This window comes from Canis lupus, chromosome 3 (genome assembly GCF_011100685.1).
Source record: "Canis lupus familiaris isolate Mischka breed German Shepherd chromosome 3, alternate assembly UU_Cfam_GSD_1.0, whole genome shotgun sequence".
NCBI lineage: Eukaryota > Metazoa > Chordata > Mammalia > Carnivora > Canidae > Canis > Canis lupus.
In genome coordinates this window covers 71,547,387-71,572,639 of record NC_049224.1, presented here as the reverse complement: position 1 = coordinate 71,572,639, position 25,253 = coordinate 71,547,387, and the positions used below count along the sequence as shown (strand labels likewise).

The 25,253-nt window shown below is 49.8% G+C and overlaps 1 protein-coding gene across 2 annotated transcripts in view; it reads right to left on the bottom strand.

Annotated features, from left to right (window-relative positions):
• Window positions 1-25,253, bottom strand: part of EVC (EvC ciliary complex subunit 1) — a 69,301-nt gene that overhangs the window by 4,813 nt on the left and 39,235 nt on the right. For both annotated transcript variants that reach the window (XM_038533404.1, XM_038533405.1), the window contains exons 12-20: window positions 22,749-22,961; window positions 17,793-17,902; window positions 13,588-13,798; window positions 12,448-12,654; window positions 9,766-9,910; window positions 8,013-8,124; window positions 2,590-2,716; window positions 1,165-1,258; window positions 428-539 (exon numbers count right to left, since the gene is read on the bottom strand). In XM_038533404.1, coding sequence (XP_038389332.1) covers window positions 428-539; window positions 1,165-1,258; window positions 2,590-2,716; window positions 8,013-8,124; window positions 9,766-9,910; window positions 12,448-12,654; window positions 13,588-13,798; window positions 17,793-17,902; window positions 22,749-22,961 — 1,331 coding nt within the window. The remainder of the gene's footprint in view (window positions 1-427; window positions 540-1,164; window positions 1,259-2,589; window positions 2,717-8,012; window positions 8,125-9,765; window positions 9,911-12,447; window positions 12,655-13,587; window positions 13,799-17,792; window positions 17,903-22,748; window positions 22,962-25,253) is intronic.

The window sequence follows — 25,253 nt, the reverse complement described above, 5'->3', positions numbered from 1 at the left end:
CCAGTTTCCTTCGACTGGGGTTGTGAGGAGACAAGCACAGCTCCCAGCTTCCCTCTGCTTGGTGGGGGGGTCACCTGAGGGCCACAGGGAAAGGAAGACCCGCCCCCACTCAGATGACTGGGTGCCCAGGGCACATTTACCGTACAGCAAATCCCAAGGCAACTGTGGCCAGTGAGGGCCTGGCGTGGGGGGGGTGGGGGGCGGTGACTGCCAAGCCATACAGGCTGGGTGCTGGTGGGACGTGGAGCTAGGCTGTGGCCTGACCCAGCCAAATCGGACACGAATAGTGACAAGGGTACCAACACCTCCCACCCTCGCCCATCATTTCTGGGACCCTCTGGCTAACACCTCTGAGAAAGGAGCCCGTTTTCCTGCTTTGGGTGGTCAGTAAGCATCCACAGGCAGTACGCCAGGGGCCCCGCTGTACCTGAGTGATCCCGAGGGGTGGGCCCCGGAGGCAGGGTCATCGTCGGTGGGCTCCCCGGGGTCCCCTTTCTCCCGGGGTGGGGGCTTCTTTCTTCTCGTCCTTACGGGCTTCTCTGCGGGAGATGCATAAAGCCAGGCAGTGGCTCTGTGACCCCAGCACATGACTGCACCCCAGCCAGGCACTTTCTGGGTACCTCTGCGGCCAAGTATGCTCTTATACCCATTGAACTTGTAGGGAAACTGAGGCCGGGAGTGAGGCGCTTTCCCAAGGTCCCACAGCCATTAAACGGCAGAGCTGGGACAGGAGCCCAGGGCTGTCAGGCTCCCGCTGTTTCAGCCACACTGAGCTGACCTGAACATTGGAGAACACAGCACCTGTACGGTAGCCTTTGTTTTAGGACACCCCTGTGTTCTTAGGCACCACCCCGCTCTTCCCCGTGAGCACTCTACACCTGTGAAATCCCTGAAGTTGCTATGGGCAACCAGATAATTCATGGAGGAGGAATTATTCCCATCTTATGGATGGGGACACAGAGACTCGGCTGGTAAGCTGCAGACCTAAGAATCGAAAGTGCTGGATGGTGGGGAGCCGGGGGCCCAAGCGCCACCCTAACCGAGCCGCTCATTCACAGACAAGCACAACACAGATACACACATGGTGAGTGGCAGACACGGGACTAGAATCCACATTCCCAGCCCGGAGAGCCTCCCGCCGTGCTCACACCCCCCATGACTTACCTGACACTCCACGCTTACTTGGCAACGGTCTGCTTTGGGCAAGGGGCACCCGGGCCAGCGCCGCAAGCTCAGAGATGAAGCTCTGCTCGGCCTCCTGAAGGCAAGGAGGCGGGGTCATCGGGGTGCCCTCAGCCCAGTCCCGCCTCCCCGCCACAGTGAGGTTGGCGCTCCCGAGGGTGGCTGACGGGGCTGTGTCCCAGGGTGCAGACAGGTCTCCCAGCAGCACCCCAGAGGCGGCAGGAGTGAGGCAGATGCATGTGCAAGGGAGGGAGCTGGCGTGTTCCAGCTCCTGCCAGAGAACCGTCCATCTTCACTCATGCCAGCCAGGGACCCCCCCACCCCCTTTTACAGATGAGAACATTGAGGTGAGGGCCCAGTGAGGGCCTGGTGAGGGCCACAGAGGGGGAGCAGCAGAGCCGGGGTCGAACCTGCTTCTGCCCGCTTCCAGAGCCTGAGTTCTTAGCTGCCGACACTGTGGTTTAACCACAGACCTGGCTTCCGTGATTTATTAACTGTGATGCTAGATGGTGACCTAACCTCTCAGAGCCTCAGTGTCCCCAACTGTAACTGGAACACAGCAGTGACCCCCTCCTCTATCGGAGGATGACATCAGATAGTGTATGTACCACTCCCGGCTCAATGACAGGTCCTCAGTTACTAGGGGTTAACCACCATTGCTGTCGCCTTTTGCGTGACGCACTGGGGGTAAATACCCTGAAGGACCCAACGCTGTTAAGTGCTTCCATTCTGGAATTTTTTTTTGAGAGAGGGAGAGACAGTGGGCGAGCACACGCCTGCACATGCATGCGACTGAGGGAGGGGCAGAGGGAGAGAGAGGATCTTAAGCTGGCTCCACGCTCAGTTTGGAGCCCAACACCAGGCTCCATCCCACCACCCTGAGATCATGACCTGAGCCAAAACCAGGTGTTGGATGCCTAACCGACTGAGCCACCCAGGCGCCCTAATATTTGATTTTTTTTTAAAAAGGCAGCCACTTTGCTTTATTGCCACACTTTATATAATCTCACACTGATGAGACTTCCCTGTGATGAAGCAACCACTTTATTTCGAGAGGGCTGAGCCCTCTGCATGTCCTAGATAAAGAGCAGCACCGCCTACGTGACACTGACAGGCCCACGTGGTGGCCATCCACGCACACAGAGGAGCTCACTTTTCCAGCGCCACAGACATGAGCCAATGAGTGCTCCGGGCCTGGCCCCGGGCTGGGTGCTGCAGACGCTCTGGGGAGACAACGTGGCCCTGCCGACCCCCAGGCTCACGGTCAAGTCATCCGCCCAAGATGACCTCACTGAGCCAGGGCTGAGGTCTTCTGCTGACCTGCGATCATGAGAGTGGCCTCTTGCTATTCTCATTCCTCTTTAAACCTCTGCCCACGTGGTGAAGGCACTTTTCTGATACTTGTACCTGCAGTTGGGTCTCAAGCTGGGCTTCCAGGTGATCCATAGCCCTCGCCTTCTGCTTCCAAGCATCCAGGCGGATCTGCTGGTGCACGGTGAACTGGGCCAGAAACTTCTTCTGCTGTGCCACCATCCTGGCAGAAGGAACAAAGGCCATCAGCTGCCCTTGGCGGCCGGTTAATCAGAGGCCCAGCACAACGGTTTCCCAGGGGCCTGCTGAGTCATGGGAGTTGGTGGCCAGCAGCTGCCCTTGGGCCCTCAGAGCCATGAGACAAGAGTGGCCTTTGCTGGCACGATTTATGGGAGCAGCTCAGAGGGGTGGGGGCATCCCTGGGGTCCCGCAGCTGCCAAGTGACTGGACAGCAAGTGGCATCTTCATAGGAGAAAATAATCTGAACCCAGGGGCAGGGGGACATGCTCCTGAGGACCAGAGGTCCCCCCAGCTACCCATCCATCCTGAAAACCTAAAACATGTCCAAGCAGGCATCTGACAAATCCCAAATATGGGAGCACCCCCTCCCCTGCTCCCCCCACCCGAGACTTCTGTGTGGCAGTGCTCTGAGCGGAGGCAGCAGCCAGGTCCCTGACGCCCAGGCATCCCCCATGGCTTTCAGGGGCAGAGACCCCTCCCCTCCTGCTCTGAATCACTCTCTTCCTGGGCTGACCTTCCTCTGACCCTCAGCAAACAGGAACATTCCACCCCACCCTCCTGGTTTGCATAAAGGCTCTCTGCTTTCTGCTTTCTGACCTTTTTTGTTTTGTTTTTAAAGTAGATTCCACGCCCAGTGGAGAACCCAACACAGGGCTTGGAACTCTACCCTAGATCAAGAGCCCGATGCTTAATGGACCGAGCCACCCAGGCTTTTATTCTTTCAGACCTTTTTTTTTTTTTTTTTTAAAGTCTTTTCTTTTCTTTTCTTTTCTTTCTTTCTTTCTTTCTTTCTTTCTTTCTTTCTTTCTTTCTTTCTTTCTTTCTTTCTTTCTTTCTTTCTTTCTTTCTTCCTTCCTTCCTTCCTTCCTTCCTTCCTTCCTTCCTTCCTTCTTTCTTTTCTTTCCTTTCTTTTCTTTCTTTCTTTCATTTTTGTAATAATAAATTTATTTTTTATTGGTGTTCAATTTGCCAACATACAGAATAACACCCAGTGCTCATCCCGTCAAGTGCCCCCCTCAGTGTCCGTCACCCAGTCACCCCCACCCCCCGCCCTCCTCCCCTTCCCCCACCCCTAGTTCATTCCCCAGAGTTAGGAGTCTTCCATGTTCTGTCTCCCTTTCTGATATTTCCTACCCATTTCTTCTCCCTTCCCCTCTATTCCCTTTTTATTTATATTCCCCAAATGAATGAGAACATATAATGTTTGTCCTTCTCCAACTGACTTACTTCACTCAGCATAATACCCTCCAGTTCCATCCAAGTCGAAGCATATGGTGGGTATTTGTCATTTCTAGTGGCTGAGTAATATTCCATTGTATACATAGACCACATCTTCTTTATCCATTCATCTTTCGATGGACACCGAGGCTCCTTCCACAGTTTGGCTATTGTGGACATTGCTGCTAGAAACATCGGGGTGCAGGTGTCCCGGCGTTTCATTGCATCTGTATCTTTGGAGTAAATCCCCAGCAGTGCAATTGCTGGGTCGTAGGGCAGGTCTATTTTTAACTCTTTGAGGAACCTCCACACAGTTTTCCAGAGTGGCTGCACCATTTCTTTCAGACCTTTTGTGACTGCTTTTCTCAAAGGGCTAACTGTCTGGACCTGAACACAGAAGCGGTCTCTGGCCTCGGCAGGTAGGCAGGTAGCTGTTCGGGGAGTTTGCCCAAAGGCACAACATTGCACCTGGCTTTTGCTTCATGCTCTTCTGTCCCCAGTAACCTCTTTCCCCTCTTCTTTGTATTGGCCTGGTGAGCTCCTACTCATCCTACCAGACCCCATCATTAATCCACCCATCCACTTCTTCACTTATACAGAGAGACACCTCTGGCCTGCCAGGTAGATACAGGTGCCAATATGAGACTCACAGTCCCTGAGTGCACAAAGCTGCACGGTGTGAGCTGGGGCTGGGGGGGAAATGTCGTTGGAAGAGCAGAGGTCAGTGCCCTGCGGGACAGCCTCTCCCCTCTCCCACACCCTCAAGGGAGCTGCATTAATTTCCCGGGGGCTGCTCTGACACATGGCCACAAGCTGAAGCAGGTGACCTAACACAAGTGAAGTCTATTCTCTCATGGCAATGGTGGCCAGAAGGGCTCCCTCCAAAGGTTCTAGAGGGGAGCCCCTTCCCTGCCTCTCCCCTCTCCCTCTCCCCGTGGCTGCTGGGGCTCCTTGGCTGGTGTCTGTTGCATCCCAATCTCCGCCTCCGTCTTCACATGGTCCTCTCTGTGAGTGATCGAGTCTCCCTCTACCCCACCTGCCATTGGATTCAGGGCCCGCTGGGACAATCCAGGATGATCTTGTTTTGAGATCTTTCACTTAATGGCATCTGCAAAGATCTTCCTTCCTAGGTCGCATGCACAGGCTCCATGGATTAGGACATGGACCCTCTCTTGGGGGCCCCCATGCAGAGGCTAGGTAGCTTTTTGCTGGGAGCAGCCCGCCCTGTGCCCGTCTGCCAACAGGCTGTGGACTGGGCTAAGGGGAATGGCCGGTGGTGACAGTACTACACAGGGAGGGGTCGGGGTGGGGCTTCACCCTGCGAGGCCCAGGGAGCCATGGAAGGGCCCAGGAGAGACCCAGGCTCAGCTGCCTCATGGTTATGGGGTGCCCGGGCTGTGGAGGGGACAGCAGGATGAGACAGGAGGCCAGAGGCCACAGCTCTCAGCCAGGAGGGGAGTGGCGAGGTCGTGAGACAAGACAGTGGCCGAGAGAGGAGCCATGCTCTGGACAATCCTGTCCGAAGGGGGACAGCTGCATGTGCCCTGGCTCCAGAGCACGAGCACCCTCAGCACTGCTGATCCTCCAGCACCTTCTGGAAGAAGGGAATGCCCTGGCTGTAGGCCTGGAGGAGGGTCTGAGGCACCTAGACAGGCATGCGAGCTCCTAAACCTCTTAGACTCATACTTGATTATGGAAATGGATACTGAAAAGACATCCCTTCTCAAAGAGTTCTGGTCCCAGAGCTGTTTCGATCTCTAGTGGCACCGTGCACAGTGCAGAAGGCACAGTTGTGACAACTGCCGGTGGTGAGGGACTTCAGGGCACGGGCCCTATGCCCCCCTTGCCGTGGGCTCCGCTCGCTCTACGCATGCTCTCTGACCGTAACACGTCTGTGAGGCAGGAGCTACCTCAACCCCACGTCACAGACGGGGAGCCTGAGGTTCAGGGCAGGAGGGGACCCGGCCAGCGTGTAGCTGTTGGAAGGGGCCGTCCCACCAGTGTCGCTGGCACCCGAGACAGGCTCTCCCACAATCCCATGGCTCGCCAGAGATGCCATTTGGAATTTGCCTGTGGACTGACAATTGCTTCATGGGCTTATTCTTGTTGCTGCTCCTTTTAATCAATTATCTGTTGTCACGACACAGCTCGGTCCCTGGGTGTTCTGGCCGACTTTCTCGAGGAACTGTGAGTTCGGGAAAGACGGGAAGGGCACCAATGGCCACAGATGAGCCTCTAAGTCACAGTGAGATTCGGTCACCCGCATCCCCACTGGGCCCTGCTTCCATCTTCCACAAACCTGGCGGAGGTTGGGCTGGGGGTGGCTGAGGCTCCTCTTTCTGGGTCACTGGGGTCAAAGTACGGCCCTTGGACTACATCCATCAGAATCCCCGGAGAGGAGGAGTGTGTTAACAACTGAGGTTCCTGGGTACCCTTCAAAGCCTCTGAGTCTGAGTGTCCAGGTGTGGGGCCAGGGATCTGCATGTTCTCCAGTGGGAGACCCAAGTGAGCTGATGTTCCCCGCACCTGAGAACTGCCGGCCTATAGTTCAATGGAGATACAACTACTGATCATGCCTTGCAAACCCATGGCAGGACCACAGCTAATGGTTGGTCGGAGGATTTATGGAGAAGGGATGGAAGATGCAGTCTGACCAAGGGGATGGCCTTGTGGTTCTTGTTTCCTTAACAGTTGTCAGATGCGGGGCTGGGATTTCCTGTGGGGCATGGCACAGAGCCCACACTGCCATCGTGCAGGGCTGTGGTCGTCCTGCTGCTGCTCTGTTAAGACAAGGGACCTGCATCCCCGCCCCGTCATCCTGAAGGGCCTCTCCCCTCCCCCAGCAGAGCACCTGCGCCTATTTCTTGCTGTTTACCTGCCCGTCTCCCCCTTCAGACTGTGAGCTCAGGGGTGACAGGTGTTGTCCCCAGGGGCTAGCTCAGGGTGTAGGAAGAGTAGATGCTTACAGGGGCATGTGGGTACAGCACCCACACCCCTAGATCACCGAGTGCTTGTCTGCCCTTTGGCTTCTTACGTCGAGCACCTGGGTCTATGCCTCATGGCTTTCTCTGGCCCCGGGAGTGTGTTTGGCCAGCTCAAGGGTGGGCTGGAGGGCTGGTGGTCTAAGACCTCCTGGGAGGACCTTCAACCAATGTGGAGCAGGGGTTGGTAGACATGTCCTTATTTTCTGCATCCCTTGCTGGCATAATTGGAAGTAGAATTGTACACAGTCTCTCAGAAGGTCCAGGGTGGGATTGGGCCTCAGGTGCTGTGGAAACACCTCATTGCCCTGAGGTTTGTTTGCTTTTTTCCTGTTGTGGTAGGCCACACAGTGCCGATAGGCGTCCCTCATGCCTGGAGCCCATGAAGATGTTACATTCCATGGCAATCAGGTCTTTGCAGGCTTGATCAGAGTCACCAACTTTAAGACTTGGAGATTGTCCTGGATTATTTGGGTGGGTCTTAATCACAGGAATGCTACAAGCAGAGCAGTTTCTCCAACTGGAGTCAGAGAGATGTGGCAGGAGAGGAAGGCAGAGGATTCCAAGCACCGTAGAGGCTGTGAGCAAGGACCAGAGACAGGCCTCTAGGAGGAAGGGGCGGCCACCAACTGACAGCCACCACGCAGCGGGACCTCAGTTCTACCAGGAACTAGACAGAACCGACAGCCTGAGCAAGCCTGAAAAGATTCTTCCCAGAGCCTGGACAAGAGCCCAGCCAGCTGGCACCCTGATTTAGGCTGTATGAGGCCCAGAAAAACCAGCAGCACCTGCCAGGACCTCTGAGCTGCAGAGCCATGTGGTTCGTCGCTGCCTGTGGTTACGCCGCAGTGCGAGACACCCATGGGCCTCGCATCCCTTACCCTCACTGTGCTTCCTGGGGTCACCTCCAGAGTAAACAGCCTGCCCCCCATTGTCAAGGGACCCCACCACCATCTGAACTCACTCATTCCCTCGTGCCAGGCCCCTTCTAGCGGCCGTGTGTCCAGCAGGGAGCCAGACAGAGACACATGCCATCAGATGCTGAGTGTGCAGCAGAGACGTCAGAAGAGGAGAGCTCACCTCTGGTGGACAGCCTCGCAGGCTTCGCCAGCTCCACCTGCCATCTGGCTCCCGGATGAAGGCTCCCCAAGTCCCTGCTTTGTCCGCAGCTTGTAATTCTCTGCTCTCTCACCTAAACCATTCAGCACACAAGATATCAGGGGGATGCCTGGGGATAACCTCTGTGCCAGGTTTGGAGAGGGGCTGGGGCTCAGAGGTCAGTGGGGCACCTGACCTCAGAGTGTGCGGTTTACCCAGCACCCATGCTTCCCCTGGGAGAGGCTCCATGTGCATGAGAAAGCTCAGCTTCCATCATAGACCTTGTGCCCAAGAGGAATATGACCCCTGCTCTCCCTGCAACTGCTCAGCCCCTGCTTTAAGCACCAGGAGCTAGGATGGCAAATACGGAAGACTTAGCATGAAGGGGCCACCACAAATAAAATGCACACTGAAAAGGAGAAAGGATTCGATGGACAGAGCTGCTGGTATGCAGCCAGCCTCACATATGTGAGCGCTCTCTGAGGGCCGAGGCAGTCTGGCCTCTGAGTCCGAGGTGCGTGGACTGCATATCAGGTCATACTTCCACTGACCCAGCTGTGAGATGGCCAGCAGGCCACCAACCCCGCTGGACCTGAGCCTTCTAGAACACAGAGAGAAGTTTAAATGGATGTTCTCTAACCTGGATGATCTCTAGGGATGTCATATTCTCTAGCTCTTCAATTACTGAACGAGGCAAAAGTTGCTCAATTAAGTTCTATCATTTCAATGCATTTACTGAAAAAGTCCTCCCATTAGAGCTGGGGTATCAGGGAAGCAGGAAATCAGAGCTGAGACGATGTGTAGAGGGCGAACCCTACCCCACAGAATGGGAAACCGAGACCTACAGGGGAAATGAACACCCTGGCTCCTGGACACTCTGCAGTGACCATCTCGTCTGTCTCCTGCTGGCCTCACCCAGCCCTTCCTTTGGAAAACAATGATGTATCTGTCACTGCCGAGCTGATTTCCAGGCAGGTGCCCAGATTTTACTTGAGTCTAGGAACCAGATTCCTCACAACAAGGGGAAGACATGTGGCTGAGCCCACAGAGGGAATGAATATTCCCAGAAGACCACTCCCAGGACCTGCTGCCCATCATTGGTCTAGAGGTCGATCCCAACACTGATTCCTGGGCAACTGAGGCAAAACCCATCTGAGACAGTGGGTTTCTACCCTGAAGCCAGGATGAGGAGGGACATTACAAGCAGAGGCCCTGAGGAAACTGGCTTTTGTCTATTATTCTAGGCATATTACTGTTGGCCTTGGGGATACCATCCATTTCGTCACCCGGGTGGCCTCTTACGAGAGCCCATGGGGGAATTCTCTGGGTCTCAGGAACACCATAGGGGCCACTGGCCTGTTGTCACTACACAGCTCTGATGGATGAGGTTCCCATCTCTCTGGCCACCAGTAAGCCCAGCACCAAAATCTTGTCATGCTAGGGAAGGATCTGATGATGGCCTATGTCCTAGATCACGACCTCACTGGGACTCCCTCCCACCGTCCCGTCGTCCCGGTTCATCTGCTTTTGAATAATCCTATTGTACCACGTGTATAGCTCTTTAAATAGCTTTTTAAAAAGCCCCTTTTAGGGGGCAAAGTAGGAAAGAAAGAAAATGAAATGAAATGAAATTCCCTTAAATAACATTTGAAAAAGATGACATGCCATCGTGTGTCCCAAACTCAGCGTTTGTGTGGCCCGTGGCCTGCGGGTTTCCCTGAGGAGGGGGCCGTACCCTGCAGGGCCTTCAGATGCTCCAGTTTCCTCTCCTCGTGGTCCTGCATGACCCTCCCGATCTGCTGGGAATACGCTTGCACGAGCCGGCTGACTCCGGCGCTGGTCACGTAGACGCTCTCCACAGCCGCCTCCATCAGTGTCCTCTGTGGCAAGAGGAGAAAGACTCAGCAAAGAAGTCACAGGGGGTCCCCTGCCTCCCCTCGTCCTGCTTCTTAGCTTCCACCACTTCCAGCTTTTGCCTGATAAGCTGGGTAGCAGCTTGACTGGCCGGGTAGCAGACAGAGCGCGTGCTTAGCTTACACAGTCTCAGTGATCTTATTTCCATGGTCAGGGGTGGCGTGAGACTGGCTGTATGATCCAGTTCTGGCCAATGAGACCCAGTGTTAGGAAAAGACCATTGGGGGACCTTCCCTTCACGAACATTAAGGCAAAGCTTAGTGTAGGGGGAAGGTTTTGCTGTTTTCTTTTTCCTGCCTGGAACGCAGATCTGATGTCTGGAGGGGCAGTGGCCATTTTGAAACTATGAGGCAGAGAATTTGAGACTATGAGGCAGAGAGCTAACACCAAGAACGGTGGATTGGAAAGATAGAGCTGGTCCTTGGTCAGTCACGTTGCAGAGCCTCTGTGCCAGTCTGGAACCACCGACCTCCACATTACTTGTTATGTGGGATGAAGAACTTCTATTTACTTGCCATTTTGGCATCTTTGTTACCAGCAGCAGTATGCATTCTTAAGCGATATGCCTTCAGCCCCAAAGTGGAGAGGAAATGCTGAGACACCCCATCATCGGGGACGTGTTGGCTGTGCACTGGCAAAGTCACCCACCTTTACTTTAAGATGATGGGTAAAAGTCAGAAAAGTCAGACTCAAGAGTCCTCATTTCAACAAATGTTTTTCTAATGGTTCCAGGCTTTGGACAAGGAAAAAAAATACCCATTTATTATTGGGCAGTTCCTACCTGCTGCGTGGTTGGTTATGTTATACAGTTTCTAGAGCTGTGCTGTCCACATCTTGTCACAGCACCTCCTGAGAAAGTACCTGCTTCTGCAGGTATGCAGAGAGGCTGTGGAGGTGAAGAGGGTCGGGGAGCCTCACCGAGGGACTCTGACTCCACTCCTCCAAGGACCCTGGACCTGACCTTGCGTTTTCTGCCACTGAGGCTGTGGCCTGCCTGCACTTTCATTTAGAACACAGAGCTAGAACCAGGAGACAGGAAGTCCCTCTTCTCCCTCCATCAGCCAGAGGATCCACCTGCAGCACCAGGCCTTCTGCTGCCTGTCTTCCTGCCACAGGGAGGTGCTGTCTGTCCCCCTCTGTGACCTGCCCCCTCTCCTGGTAGCAGGTAGATCGCATGGAGGGGAGATGTTGCCCACCTGCATCACTAGCCCAGGGTCTGCCACAGGGCTTGGGGCCAAGAAGCTCCATGACTGGAGCTTGAATAAATGAACCTTCTTCCAGAAACTGAACACCTGTTCTTTCCTGTAGGGGTGGGTGTGTGTGTGGGGGGGTATGGGGCACACTCCCACCCTATCCTGACTCATAGTCCCTCTGGGAAGGGACCCCAGGTTTACACTTCATTCCATTTCCATGCTGTGAGCACTTATCAGGTAAAAGCTGTAGAATTTTAGGGAAAGGAAGTGACTCTCCCAATGTCACCAACTTGGCACAGCCCTGAGGTCTGGATGACATGCCGCAGACGTGCGATATTTGGGACAAGATGGGGCATCCCGGCAATGTGTGTCCAACCTCTTGGCCGTGCGTATAAGTGATTTTATTTGAATGAACAGGATGGGGAAAGAATCCCGCAGCGTCCAGCGCACGGCAACGCCAGCCGCTGCTAGCTTCAGCTCTGCCTCACTTACGCGCGAGCTGGCCACGTACACTCTCTGCAGACTTTTGCAAAAGCGGAGGCGTCTCGCCTTTCCTTTGGTTGGAGGCGAGAGGCAGCCATGGGGAAGCAGAGCATGTGCTGGCCTTGGGGGCAAGACCGGGTTCCAGTCCCAGCTCTGCCCCTTCTTAAATCCGAAAGGCTATAGGCCTCAGTTCTCTCCACTGAACAAAGGAAAGAAAGCTAACCTTTCTGTGCAAGGTTTCAGGGTGAGCCTGATGAGAAGGGTGGCAGGTGGCCTTAGAAGTACAGTGCTTATTACTCCTCATCATTGTTATTTTTATTCCTATGGCTTCTCGTCATCATCGTCGGTACGAGGAGGAAACCACTGCCCGCTCAGGGCAAACTGATCTGATTTTCGCTGCACTGCTCAGCTGTCAGGGTCAACTCTGCAAGAGGTCTACCTCTTGTGTCTGCAGAGCCAGTCAGGGGCAGGAGAGGCCCACGTCTCTCTCTGAGGGAGGCTGACTTAGGATCCTGCGTCTGCCACTGCCCGGCTGGGTGGCTCTGGGTGAGCCCACGCCCCTGTCAGAGCTGCTGTGAGGGCTGAGCCAGGGCCCGGGAACAGAGAGAAAACCTCACCATTCTATGAGGGTGGTGATTCCCTCTCACAGTTGAGGGAAAGGAGGCTCAGGGAAGCCAGGTCATCTCAGCGAGGACAAGAAGCTCCTGGGCAGGACATGGCAGGGCCAGTGCCCGTGCCACTGCTCTGCCCAAATCCTTCTCCTTGCCTTCCCTGCTCACCCACCCCATCCCAATCCCTCTTGCCCCTCAGGTTCCCTGGGCTCACACCTTGAAGTCATCTCTGTCCTTGGTCCGGCTCTTTGTAGCGGCATTCCGAGCATGCCCCAGGAGCGCCTGCCCAATGGCTCGCTCTGTGTGCTGCTGCAGGAGCCGCCCAACCTCCTGGGCCTCGGCCAGGAGCTGCTGCTGAAGCTGCAGCCGGGTCTGCTGCGCCTCCTCCTCCAGCCTGCTGGCCTCCTCGGTGACTCGTGCCTCCTAGAAAGGACAGGATAGAGAGGAGCCCACACTGCTGCCCCACACAGAAGCTCCGGCCAGGTCCAGGACCAGCCCAGGGCCCCAGGAAAGGACTGAGAAGGGGCAGAAAGTGGGCACTTCTGGGCTTGCAAAATCAACAATGGATGAGCCGGGGTGTCTGTTGGGGAACTCTGCAACCATTTATTGAGCACCGGCTGTGTGCCCAGTGTCATCTGTGGCCTCTCACACATGCAAGAACTTCCTGGTTCTTCCCAAATACCATGAGGCCTGAACACTAGGAGTGATAAGGACATAGAGGCTCAGAGACACTAAGTAACTTTGCAAAAGTCACACAGCAGGGGTAGGTTTCAAAGCCAGACCTGAGTCTGAGCATATTCTGGGGCATCATGGAAGCCAAGGCAGGGCATATGGGGCCTTAGGGACTGCCCTTTCTTATGGAAAAGGAGAAGGAGGTGTACCAGAGCTAGAAGGGCTAGTCCTGCCTGCTTCCCACTGAGCTCTCCTGGGCAGAAGAAAAGTGACCATGAGCTTGTCCTTCACTAATGGGTCAAAGCACCAGCTGCTCCAATAGCTCAGCAGCTCCGTTAAGACCCACAGTCAGCCTGCTTGGGATTAAATCTCAGTCCCACAATTTACAGATCCTTTCTTTCAACTTGTTAAAACCTTAAGATAGATTCAGGGCCCCTTCCTCCCAGCACTCTGATGACAATGACGGATCTGTTTTCTGATTACATATGCACATTTAGCATAATTCTCAATACAGCCCTAAAGCCCTCCCGCACAATGGGTGCCTCCCAAAAGGCTGCCATAGTCGCACCCTGCAACAATAGGGGTGGTGAGATTTGGGCTTTGGCAAGCATGACTGAATCTGGAATCTGATGGAATGGCACTGCCTGGCTGGGCTGGGTAGGGGGCCTGACAAACTAATCTTACCAAGGCTCTGAGCAGCTGCCACTGATGCTCATCCAGACACTGGGAGGAGCTCTGCTCAAGGGCGTGCTGCTCGCGCAGTTCCTGGAGAAGGCTCTTCTTGCCAGAAAGTCTCATGTGGGTCAGGGTGGTGATAGTGCTGCCCCGGAGAGCCAGCCTCCGGAGCGCGGAACGTAGTAGCAGGCCATGGCCCTGAAGGATGCACCACGTGGACCTTTGAGGAAAGTGGGCAGGCAGGGGGTACAAGTCAGTGCTCTTGGCTTTACTGAATGTGAGTTAACTTTGTCAGCCAGAATGTCTACAAGGTGCCCAAACATCTGATCAAACATTATTCTGAGTGTTTCTGTGAAGGTGCTTCTGGATGAGATTAACATGAATCAGTAAGCTTCCTAATGCAGGTGGGCCTCATCTAGTGGGTAGAAGTCCTGAAGATAAGAAAAGGCTGACTCTCCCATGGGTTTCTTTGGCCTGGAATATGGGTTATTTTTTTCCCTGCCTTTGGACTTAAACTGAGATTATCAGCTCTTCCGGGGTGTCAAGCCTTCAGACTCAGGACTGGAAATACACCATTGTCTTTCCTTGATCTCCAGCTTGCCAACTCCAGGTCTTGGGACCTCATGGCCTAAATATACATCTCCTGTTTGTTCTGTGTCTCTAATATATTGAACTACCAAGAAATGCCTCAAGTAGCCAAGTTCCCCAGGGATCCTTTCCAGAAGGCAGTAGGTTCAAATTATCCCATCTCAGGACATCTGGCTGGCTCAGTTGGTTAAGCATCTGCCTTTGGGTCAGGCCACAATCCCAGAGTCCTGGGATCAAGCCCCATTGGGCTCTCTGCTCAGTGGGGAGCCTGCTTCTTCCTCTTCCTTTGCCTGCTGCTCCCCTTGCTTGTGCTCATGTTTGTGCTCTCTCTCTGTGAAATAGATAAATAAAATCTTTTTTTTTTTTAAAAAGGAATCATCCCATCTCCTGCTGCCTGTTCTCTTAGACACCATTGCTCACTTGTATTCAGCCATTTGTTCTTTCATTCATCTTTTCAACTTTATCATAGCCTGCTCCAAGTTTCTGATACATATACGCAGCTCTCTTCAGGACACATCCACTTGAATTTCTTACATAACTTTCAAAATCAAGTTTCAAAATCAATCTTACATAACTTTCCAAAACTGGAATTGTGGGCTATTTTTGAGTTCCCATCTCAATGACTCAAGTGAAAAACCTTGATATACCAGAGGGGCCCAGTATTTGGTATTTTCTGACAGCTTGAAAAGCTGAACAGAGTATTGGCAGTCAACCTACAAAGGAGGAGAGACCTGACAAGCACTCTAGGCTTTCAGCTGGGAGCTTTTGTCCTAAGAATAAGGAATCATCCTATACAGAGGCTTAATTTTGAATCAGCTGCATTCACAAATGGGGTAGCAGATCTGCCACTATGTGAAATCCCTGCTAGAAGTAATATAAATCCTCTCTGGAGGAAGATCCCATTAGTCAAAATCTTAAATTATCTCTGCAATGTTCAGCAACAGTGTCCAGCATTCAACAAAAATCACCAGACTTGCAAACAGATTTGTTTCCCTAAAACAAAGGGAAAAAACAGATAATAGAAATATACCAAAAGATATTTGAGATAATCAGACAAAGCCTTTAAAATAGTTATGGTGAATATGTTTAATAAATTAAATGATAAGATGAAAAATTTCAGGAGACAACTGAAAACCTCTACAAAAAGAACCAAATGGAAATTCTAGAACTGAAAATTCAGTACCAACATTAAGAACAGTAGACGGATTTAACAGCAGATGAGAACTTGCCTAAGAGAGCGTGAACTGAAAGCTCAAAATAAGTGTCTAGTCTGAACCACAAAGAACAAAAGAATGAAAAATACAGGATAGCATATAAGATGTATGTGGGATAAGGTGAAAAATTCTAATAATTGTGTGATTGGAGCCCCAGAAAAGTAGGGAAAGAACAGGCAAAAGGAATTTTAAAGAGATAATGGCTGAGAATTTTCAAAAACTGATGAAAGACAGCAAACTACTGGAGATTCAAGAAACACATGTTGGCAAACTGAATTTAAACAAAATTTTTTAAAAAAGGAAAAAAATAAATACTACAGATTTATTACACAAACAAACAAGAAATATCCACAAAAACCACATACATGGTTAGGCATATCATAATAAACTGATGAAAACCAAAGAACAAAAGAAAATCTTAAAAGCAGTCAGAACTAATTGAAATAAGAAAACAAAGATTATCCTTAAAAGCATTTAAAAAATAGTAACCAAACTAGGATTCTATACCCAATGAAAACATTCCCCCAAAATGAAAATGAGATTGACCTTTTCAGACAAACAAAACTTAAGAGAATTTCTCACTAGCAGATCTGAAATCCAGAGAACATTAATACAAAGGAATATAACCCCAGATACAGAAAGAATCATAAAGATACAGAAAAGAATCAAGAGCAACAGAAAGGGTACATATGTGAGCAAATATAAATAAGTATTGACTGCATAAAATATAAGAATAAAATAAGAATGATAATAAAAATAAAGAATGATATATTTTTTCTTTTTATGATATATCATAAAAATAAGAATGATAATATCTCATGGGGTTGAAAACAGAGAAGCAAAATACCCACCAAGAAAAGGATACTCTCTCTATGAGAGAAGAATAAATGGAGTTAAGGTGTTCTAAGGTGTCCACATTGTCTGGAGGAAGGAATATATTAGTGTATATCAGATTTGGACACATTAAAGATGCAAGTTAAAATCTGTGAACCAAAAAAAAAAAAAAAAAACAAAACAAAAAACAAAACAAAACAAAAATCTGTGAACCATTAAAAGCACAGTAAAAGAATACATGCCAAAAAAGATAAATTAAAATAAAAAAAAATACCTAATCCAAAAGAAGGTGAGAAAGGAGAGAGAAAGGAACACAGAGCAGCAGAGCAAACATAAAACAAACAGTAAGATGATAGATTAAAAATCCAAATATGCTAACATTAAGATTTACATTAAATATAAATGGACTAAATATTAGTACAATTAAAAGACACAAGTTTTCGGGCTGGACAAATCTTCCAATCACCCTCTATTGTCTTAATGGCTCACAAAGTTTTCCTACTTTTTGTCACCTCCTTCCCCTATATCATCCAATATAGCTATCCACCTACTTCTTGACGTATACACACTAGTGCCCTGGAAAAGGCTTGCAACTAGAAAAAGTGCTTTATCAAAATAATTTTTATCATGTAAAACAAGGAAAAAGAGTATTCTAGAGTAAGTTGAAAATATGGTACTAGGGACTCCTGGGTGGCTCAGTGGTTGAGTGTTTGCCTTCGGCTTAGGATGTGATCCCAGACTCCTGGGACCAAGTCCCATATCCAGCTCCCTGCATGCAGCCTGCTTCTCCCTCTGCCTGTGTCTCTGCCCCTCTGTGTGTGTGTGTGTGTGTGTGTGTGTGTGTGTCTCATGAATAAATAAATTATTTTAAAAAGAGAAAATATAGTACTACACTAACAGGTATTAAAGTAGAAAAGAAGGGTGCCTGGGTGGCTCAATTAAGCATCTGCCTTTGGCTCAGGTCATGATCTCAGGGTCCTGGGATTGGACCCCTCATCGGGTTCCCTGCTAAATGGGGAGTCTGCTTCTCCCTCCCCTTCTGCCCCCCACTCTCTCAAACAAATAAATAAAATCTTTAAAAAAGGAAAAAACAGAAAAGAATACAGAGTTATTAATAAATTGGGAATGATTGAAAATGGGCACAAAGAGTCTTTTTAAATGATAGAAATGCCTAACTTCGGATCATGGCTATAGGTGAAGAACTCTGTAAATTTACCAAAAATCATTGAATTATACACTCAATATATGTAAATACTTTCCCAAAAAAAGTGTTTTAAAAGGTTCCTATGCAAGACAGCTCTATGAAGTAGGTATTATGAGCCCATTTTATGGGTGGGGAAATTGAGGACAATAAATGGCAAGTCATTTGCCCAGATCAATTCTGACTCCAAGCCTTTACCTGTAGCACTCTGCTACCATTCTTCTCCACATGTACATTTACAGTTCGGTTGGACTCAAAACCATACCACAAGAATGGCAGGGGACAGTTAATGTGTCCACTTAACAGATGAGAACACTGAAGTTAGCATGGAGATCACACAGGACACAGACCTCCACCCTTCAGAAAGCTGTACTTACTCTTCAGTGAGACCACCAAGTCGGCCCAAGACTTGGTGGACGATGCTCTCATGGTCATCTTGCAGGTGTGTCTGCAGCACGGAGGACAGGGCATGCTCCTCCATCCACACCTAAATCCGCACAGAGGAACAGGGGTCAACTCAAGTTCACTGTACCCATCACTGCTTTGTTGGAACATGCCTTTTGTTTCTTGTTTAAGAGATCCTTCTCTCCCCTGATTTCATTAAAATTTTCTCTTATGGTTCCTTCTAAGGATTTTTGAAATTTCTAATTTGTATCTAAGTCTTAAAACATTTAACACTCAGTGGGGAGTCTGTTTGAGATTCTCCCCCTCTTCCTCTGGCCCTCCCCCAACTTGTGCTCTCTCTCTTCTCAAAAGAAAAAAAAAAAGAAAATTCTGCACAGCCTCGCTTCTCTAAATGGTAAGTGTACGTAGTTACTAAAGTATATGGGGATCTTTGGTGGGCACTTCAGAATGTAGGTAAAACCAGCATCAGACTCAAACATAGCTGAGGGGACCAAGGCATCGGACTACATGGTGCCTGCAGGTGTCCCACCAACTGCTCCAAAGCTATCAAATGCTGGTTCATGAATGCTTAACTCCAGAGCGACAAGTTGCTTCGGTGGGCTAGAGTGCTGACCCTGGTCACTGCTACCTGGTAATTTTGTGGCTTTGGACAAGTTTACTGTTTGTTTCAAGTGCAGAATTACCATGGAGAGAAAGGGGGAAGGAACTAGCAGTCAGGGATGCCTGGAACATGCTAAGAGTCTCGAAGTGTTCTCCCATAAATGGGGTGGGCTTACAGGTGAGTAGGTTCTAAAGCCCAACACCTCAGGCAAATGTTGTAGTGCTGAGGGAGGGGGCACTGCCATTTTAGAAAGCACAGTCAGGGCAGGCCTCATTGTGAGGGTGGCCTCGTGTGAGGGTACCGTGGGAGCAAAGAGCAAGGCAGGAGCACAGCCAGTGAGCTGGAGAACGCAAGGCAGCCAGCATGGCTGGAGTGGAACGAGCTGGGGAGAGAAGGACGAGGTTAGAGGGAAGCCCAGGCCCTGAAGCGGAATGCTCATAGGGCACAATGAGGATGCTGGCTTTACGATGCATGAAAAGAGAAGCCACTGGGAGTTGGGAGCAAAGAAGTGACACGACATGGCAGTGTCTTTTAGCAAACCTGATGTGCTGGAAATTATAAGATACACAATTATTTTAAGTATCACTAAGGGAGACAAATCACTGCCAATTAAATTATTATGCATCTCAGCATCTAGGCTGTTAAAATATTTTTTTAAATGCACATCTTAAAAGTTAGTGTCATGTGGTAGGTTTTTAAAGTGTCTCTCTGGCTGGGAGTTGAGAACAGACCATAGTGGGGGGGGAGGCGGATTCCGGGAGCCCAGGGGGCTGGTTGTCATGGTGACCTGCTGAGAGGTGGGGCAGCTGTGACCAGGTGCAAGAACAGACATGATGGAGTGGCTCCATTCTGGACCAGACAGAAGGCAGAGCCTGTGCGACCTCCTGTCAGTTAGATGTCAGGGGTGAAAGAAAGACGAGTCAAGATAACTCCAAGGATTTTGGCCCAGTTGATGGGAAGATGGAGGAAGAGTGTGGATGGAGCAGGTTGGGCAGGAAGACCGGCAGTTGTTTTGGGCACACGACACATCCATGCCTACTCATCATATCCAGGGAGTGCACAGGCAGAGGACAGAGTCTGGAACACATTCTGTGCTGCACACATAAACAAGGCAGTTGTCAGCCTCAGTCCAAAACCTGAGGGACAGAATCTTGCCAAGAACCACGTAAGTGAGCTTGGAAGTGATTCTCTTCCAGCTGAGTCTCCGGATGAGACCTCAGCCACAGGCTGCATTGCAGCCACGAGACCCAAGACTTTCTCACACCAACCACATCATGCTGACTCTCCTGCACCACCTCTTTCACTATTTATAAGAACCCCGGTAATTACATTGGGTCCACCTGAGTAGTCCAGGAGACTCTCCCTGTCTCAAGATCCTGAACCGAATCACGTTTGCAAAGTCCCTTGTGCCATGTGAGGTCCCATATTCAGAGCTATTAGGATGGGGAGAATTAGGATGGGGACATCTGTGGGCAGACCTAACGCAGTGGACTGGGGTAAAACCTAGAAAGCAACATTAGAACAGATCACGTTTTGAGAACTACCATTCTACAACCTGTTCCAACTGGGCAGTCAACAGATTCCATAATATTTAACCACTTCCATGAGTAATAGGACATGAAATTATCAAGGGCCTTTGGGTAGAAGACCATGTGGAAAATGCATTTCAAAGTCTGGGTGTGTGTTTCATTTTCCACGAACAGTTTTGTTGGTGCTTTCCTCTTATGACTAAATATTCATTTGAATTATAGAAAGCTCATCACTCATTTTTATCATCAAGGAAAAAATATGGTAAGCGGGAGTGCGACATGGACCTCTAAATATCTTATGGTAATTTAAGGCAATTAAACAATCAATCAGTAAATTAATTATGACATATATGCGTTGAGAAAACAGCCTTGAGTCATACTTACTTAATCAGCTGATAAGGTCATTAACCACCCTGCTTGCTTCTTGCATGCAAAACTCCTCTTGAAACCCTTCCACAAAAGCCACGGAAAATTCATATGCATGTATATAGAAAGTAAATAAATGGGACATAAAAAGCGGAACCTATGCTTTGTCTAATATTTGCTTAAAATAACTCAAGACTCGTAACCAGAGGGTTTCAGATGCATCATGGGTGTTGGCCTAATATTTATCAGAAATGAAGTTCTGGATTTTTTTTTTTGATGTCAATAATTATTACCTAAGGAGACAACACTGTGTGAAAGGTCTTATCTTGTATTATCTCACAGCAACCCTGTTGGGTATTTTGATCCCTACTTTTCACTCAGAAGCAGAGATCCTGAGACATTTACCAAGTTGTGCAAAACCCCAGAGCTGTGGGGCGTCCGCTAACCAGATGAGGTCACCCAGCTGTTGGTGGCGCTGCACTGGCTTCAACCCACATATCCAGCTTCCAAGGTTAGGGACCCATCTGCGCTACAGCTGCCTCTCAGAGGCCTTTCCTCCCATTTGGGGAGCTTTCACCAGACGAACAATTAGACTCATGTGGCCAGCCTGTCCTCCTCCCTCCCCAGAGATCATAAATTAAATGGTCTGGGCCCAGCACTGGTGTGAATCCGATGGATTCAGCTTCATTTACATCCCCTGGAATAATAGTAAGGTGACCCTGTGATAATTTCCAAAGCTGCACTATCCTTGTTGGTAATGCAGTCAAGTTTTCCTGAGGCCACGCTGTGTCCCAGGCCCTAGACTTTGAATAAGGGCGGGGGGATAGAGAAATAAAAAAGCAGAAATGTTGTCCTGCGGGAACTTAGAGCCAAGTGCAAGAGACAGTTACTGATGAGAGGAAACCATCTCTCATCAGTACAAGATGCAGCTGACGGAGGAGTGAACTAAATATAAAGGAGACTTTACAGGAAGCTAGGCCCTGTGCTGCCCTGTGGCTCTGAGTGGACACGTGCTTGCACGACACCCTGCTTTCCTTACTTGGTACACTGGATAGCTCCAGGTAGTTGATTTGGAAAACCTCTCTTCCATGCATCAGCCAAGTGCTCTTCTGTAACTAATAGGACACCCATGGTAAAGAGACAAGCTGATTCTTATAACAGGGCAAACCAGGGCTGGGACAGTGGTGTTCACTCTCTGCTCCACCATCCTGAGGACATCTGCCTCCATTCTCCTGCAACCTGCCTGTAAGTCAAGAGAAGGCTGGTGTGCCCCAGGCCTCCTGCACATGCTCTGGGCAGGAAGAACAGGGAGTGCCAAAGCAGGGGATTTCTCCTAGCCGCACTTGGCTTTTGTATTAGAAGGGAAGCTCTTTACTGGGGCCACACTTTGTCTCATAGGCCAGGACTCTGTCACCTGGTCACTGCTAGATACTGGGATATTGACACATTAGTGTTACAGCCTACAGTGTGCAAGAAGGCAAGAGAGAAAGGAAATGCAAGTGTTCCAGTGCCTGGCCCATTTGGAAATGCCTTCTTTATTTGACATATTTCATTTTTTTAAAAAATAAAATCAATGTAATATTAAATATAAATTATTTGTATTAAACAAAATTAATGTATATAGTTTCCTATTGCTGCCATAACACATTACTACAAATTCTGTGGCTTACAGCCACACAAATTCATTATCTTACAATTCTGGAGGTCAGAAGTCCGAAATGGGTCTTATCAGCTAAAATCAGGTGCTGACAGAGTTATGATCCCTTTGGAGGCCCCAGGGGGGAATCTGCACCCTGCCCTCTCCTGCTTCCTGAGGCACCTGCATGCCTCGGCTCGTGGCCACATCATGCTATCCACTGCTCAGGTCATCACTGTTCCTTCTCTGACCCTGACTCTCCCCCTTCCCTTTCAGAAGGGCCCTGTGACTGCACTGGGGCCACCTGGATCCTTCAGGACAACCCCTCCATTTCCATGTTCTTAATATAATCACTTCAGCAAGGTCTCTTCTGCCATGTTAGGTGATGATTCATAGGTTCAGGGGATTAGGATGTGGACAGCTTTGGGGCCACTGCCCCATCTACCACATGTAGACCTGGTTTTCATAATGCAACAGACTCTCACTGGAAAGTAGGAGTTCCAAGTGTGCAGCTCAGTCCCCCATCAAGTCCACCCCCCCTAGGAGCTACCTTCTGTCATTCTAAAGAACAGGCACTGCTGCTCTTTCTGGACGGACCAGCCGTATGCATTATCTAGCAACTTCCCACCCTCTGCTCTCTTTTCCTGCCCACCCTGACTGGGAATGGCCGGCAGGCACTGGGTTGGTAAGATGCCTAGCGCTGGCGCTAGGGGATGCTCCCTGAATGAGATCTCTCTATGTTCTTCCTAAATGTAAACAGAGGTAGACCTCAGACCTGGTTTTCCAAAATGCCCACCTGCCTGTCTTGCTCCAGGAGATCTTGGAAGAGTTTCCACTGCTGTTTGCGGAAGCGATCCGACTTCCCCAGCTGCTGGGCTGTGTTCTCCTGGACCTCCTGCCTCAAGTACTCACACTCTGCCCGGGAGAGGCCGGTCACACCTGGGAGCGTCTGAAGGAACAGGACCTCCACAAATTTCTGGAACGTTTCCATGGTGCTGCAGTACAGCTCCTGAGGACGAGAGCACGTGATGGAGCTATAAGTCATGTTCTCATCTGGGCCAGGGCTGTGGGCTTTCCACAAACCACAGAGGAAACCCAGTGAAGGGAGCTCTCCAGTCACACACACACACACACACACACACACACACACACACACACACGCATACACACATATCCCACACACATATGGAAAACACCCACTGCCTTCTGGTCCTTTCCCTGCCACCCTGTCCTGCCCTCTGACCCACAAGCTCTTAATCTCTGGTGACCCCTCAAAACCTCCCTCCAGATTATTTTCATCACCCCTGCGCTCTCTGCCTCCCTCAACCCTCCAAGCTTAGGCCAGTTATCTGCATAAAGCACAGATCTTTTTTTTTTTTTTTTTTTTTTTTAAAGCACAGATCTTACTGTATTTTCAGCTGGGAGAACCTGGAAGGCCTCTCTTCCCCTGACTCTCAAGGTTACCTGGCAGGGCTGCTGGGAGGTCCTGCCTCAGTTTCCACTGTTCTGTTCCCTTCAGCCGACCTCACCCACTCCAGTCTTCCTGAATATGTACTTTTTTAAATTGAGGAAAACAAAAAACCCACATACAGTAATATATTAGGGATGCCTGGGTAGCTCAGTGGTTGAGCATCTGCCTTTGGCTCAGGGCATGATCCCGAAGTCCCAAGATCGAGTGCCACATCGGGCTTCCTGCATGGAGCCTGCTTCTCCCTCTGTCTATGTCTCTGCTTCTCTCTCCGTCTCTCATGAATAAATAAATAAATAAAATCTTTTAAAAAATAAATGCTTGTGATTCTACCACTCAGATCCTCTTTTTAGATTAAAAACACTAAAATTGACAGGTGATATTGGAATTCCTTACGCTCTTCCTACAGTTCTCTTCTGCTCCCTCTCAGCATCCTCAGAGACGGCCATCACCATGAACTTGGCATGTCTCTTTGAGCTTAGACTTCTATACTTTCACTGTATATTATATCCACAAATGTGCCCTTTGGTGACTGTGTTAGCCACATAAATGGTGTCTTATTGCATGTTTCTTTACACAGAGGCTTTTTCAAGCCACTCTCCCTCATCCCAAATTCAGACACTTTCATACCTGGAGTGAACTTCTATTCATCCTTCAACACCCCTGCAAAATAAACCCTTTTCTGTGAAGCCTTCCTCAGGAGGCTCAGACCAACATGGGTATCTGACCCTGGGTTCCCACAGCTCTTTGGTCAGCCACACCAGGTCACTGAAACTACAATTTATTTGTCACCTCTCCCCTGAACCACAGCTTGCTGAGAGTGGAGGCTACACAATACTCAGATCTGTACCCACATCTTACATCCTCCTGGACCAAGCCCTCAGGTTCAGTCCGTTCAGTCCCAATGCATGACTCACAGACATGATGTAGAATGTCCATTCTCCCTTTTCTGTCTAGGAACTCCCCACACATGTTTCAAAACTCAAGTCAGGGTCTCCTCTTCTGGGAAGACCTGGCTGTGGGGTTTGATTGCACACAGTATAGTTTAGACTAAATACCCGGCTTCCTTCTAGGAGTCTGAAACCTTGGCGCATGCCAGGCAAGGCGTGCCCATGGGACTGACTCCCAGCAAAATCTTTGGACTCCTAAGCTCAGGGGAGTTTTCCACTTCACACAAGTTGTTGCACTCATTGCAGGGGTGGGATTACACACAGCCCCACTGCGAGAGGACTCTGGAAGCTTGCTCTTGGTTTCTCCTGGACTTTGCCCTACATGTCTTTTCCCTTCATGGATTCTGCTTGGATTCCTTTCAGTGCCGTAAGTCTTGGCATTGGTGGGGGCTATCTGTGAAGTCCTTAGTGTCCACTGAGGTGCCCATCCTTACCCCCCCAGCACTCACCACCCTTCGTGGTCATTGGCTGTGTCTTTGTCCTCAAGGATGAGAACAGGTTTCTTTACAACAAAGTCTTATCTTACTACCCAACCATCTGCAGGGCCTCACACAGCATCTGGCAAATAGCTGGCAATGATGGTTTAATTGGTAATAATTATGGATTCTTACCATATATGAGAGGGTGCCACAAACACCTTTCCTGTATAATCTCATTCGATCCTTAGAGTAGTCCAATGATGATGCTCTATTATAACTACTATCATTTCACTGATAAGGAAACTAAGGCACAGATCAGATAAGTAACGGCACAGGATTTGTGGAGGGTGGGTCCTGGCCATCAGATTACTGAACTCATACTCATAACCAGTATGCTACGTGGATAGTTGGGGTTTTGATAGAAAAATAAACATATTTACAGCACCTGACATGGTACACCTAGG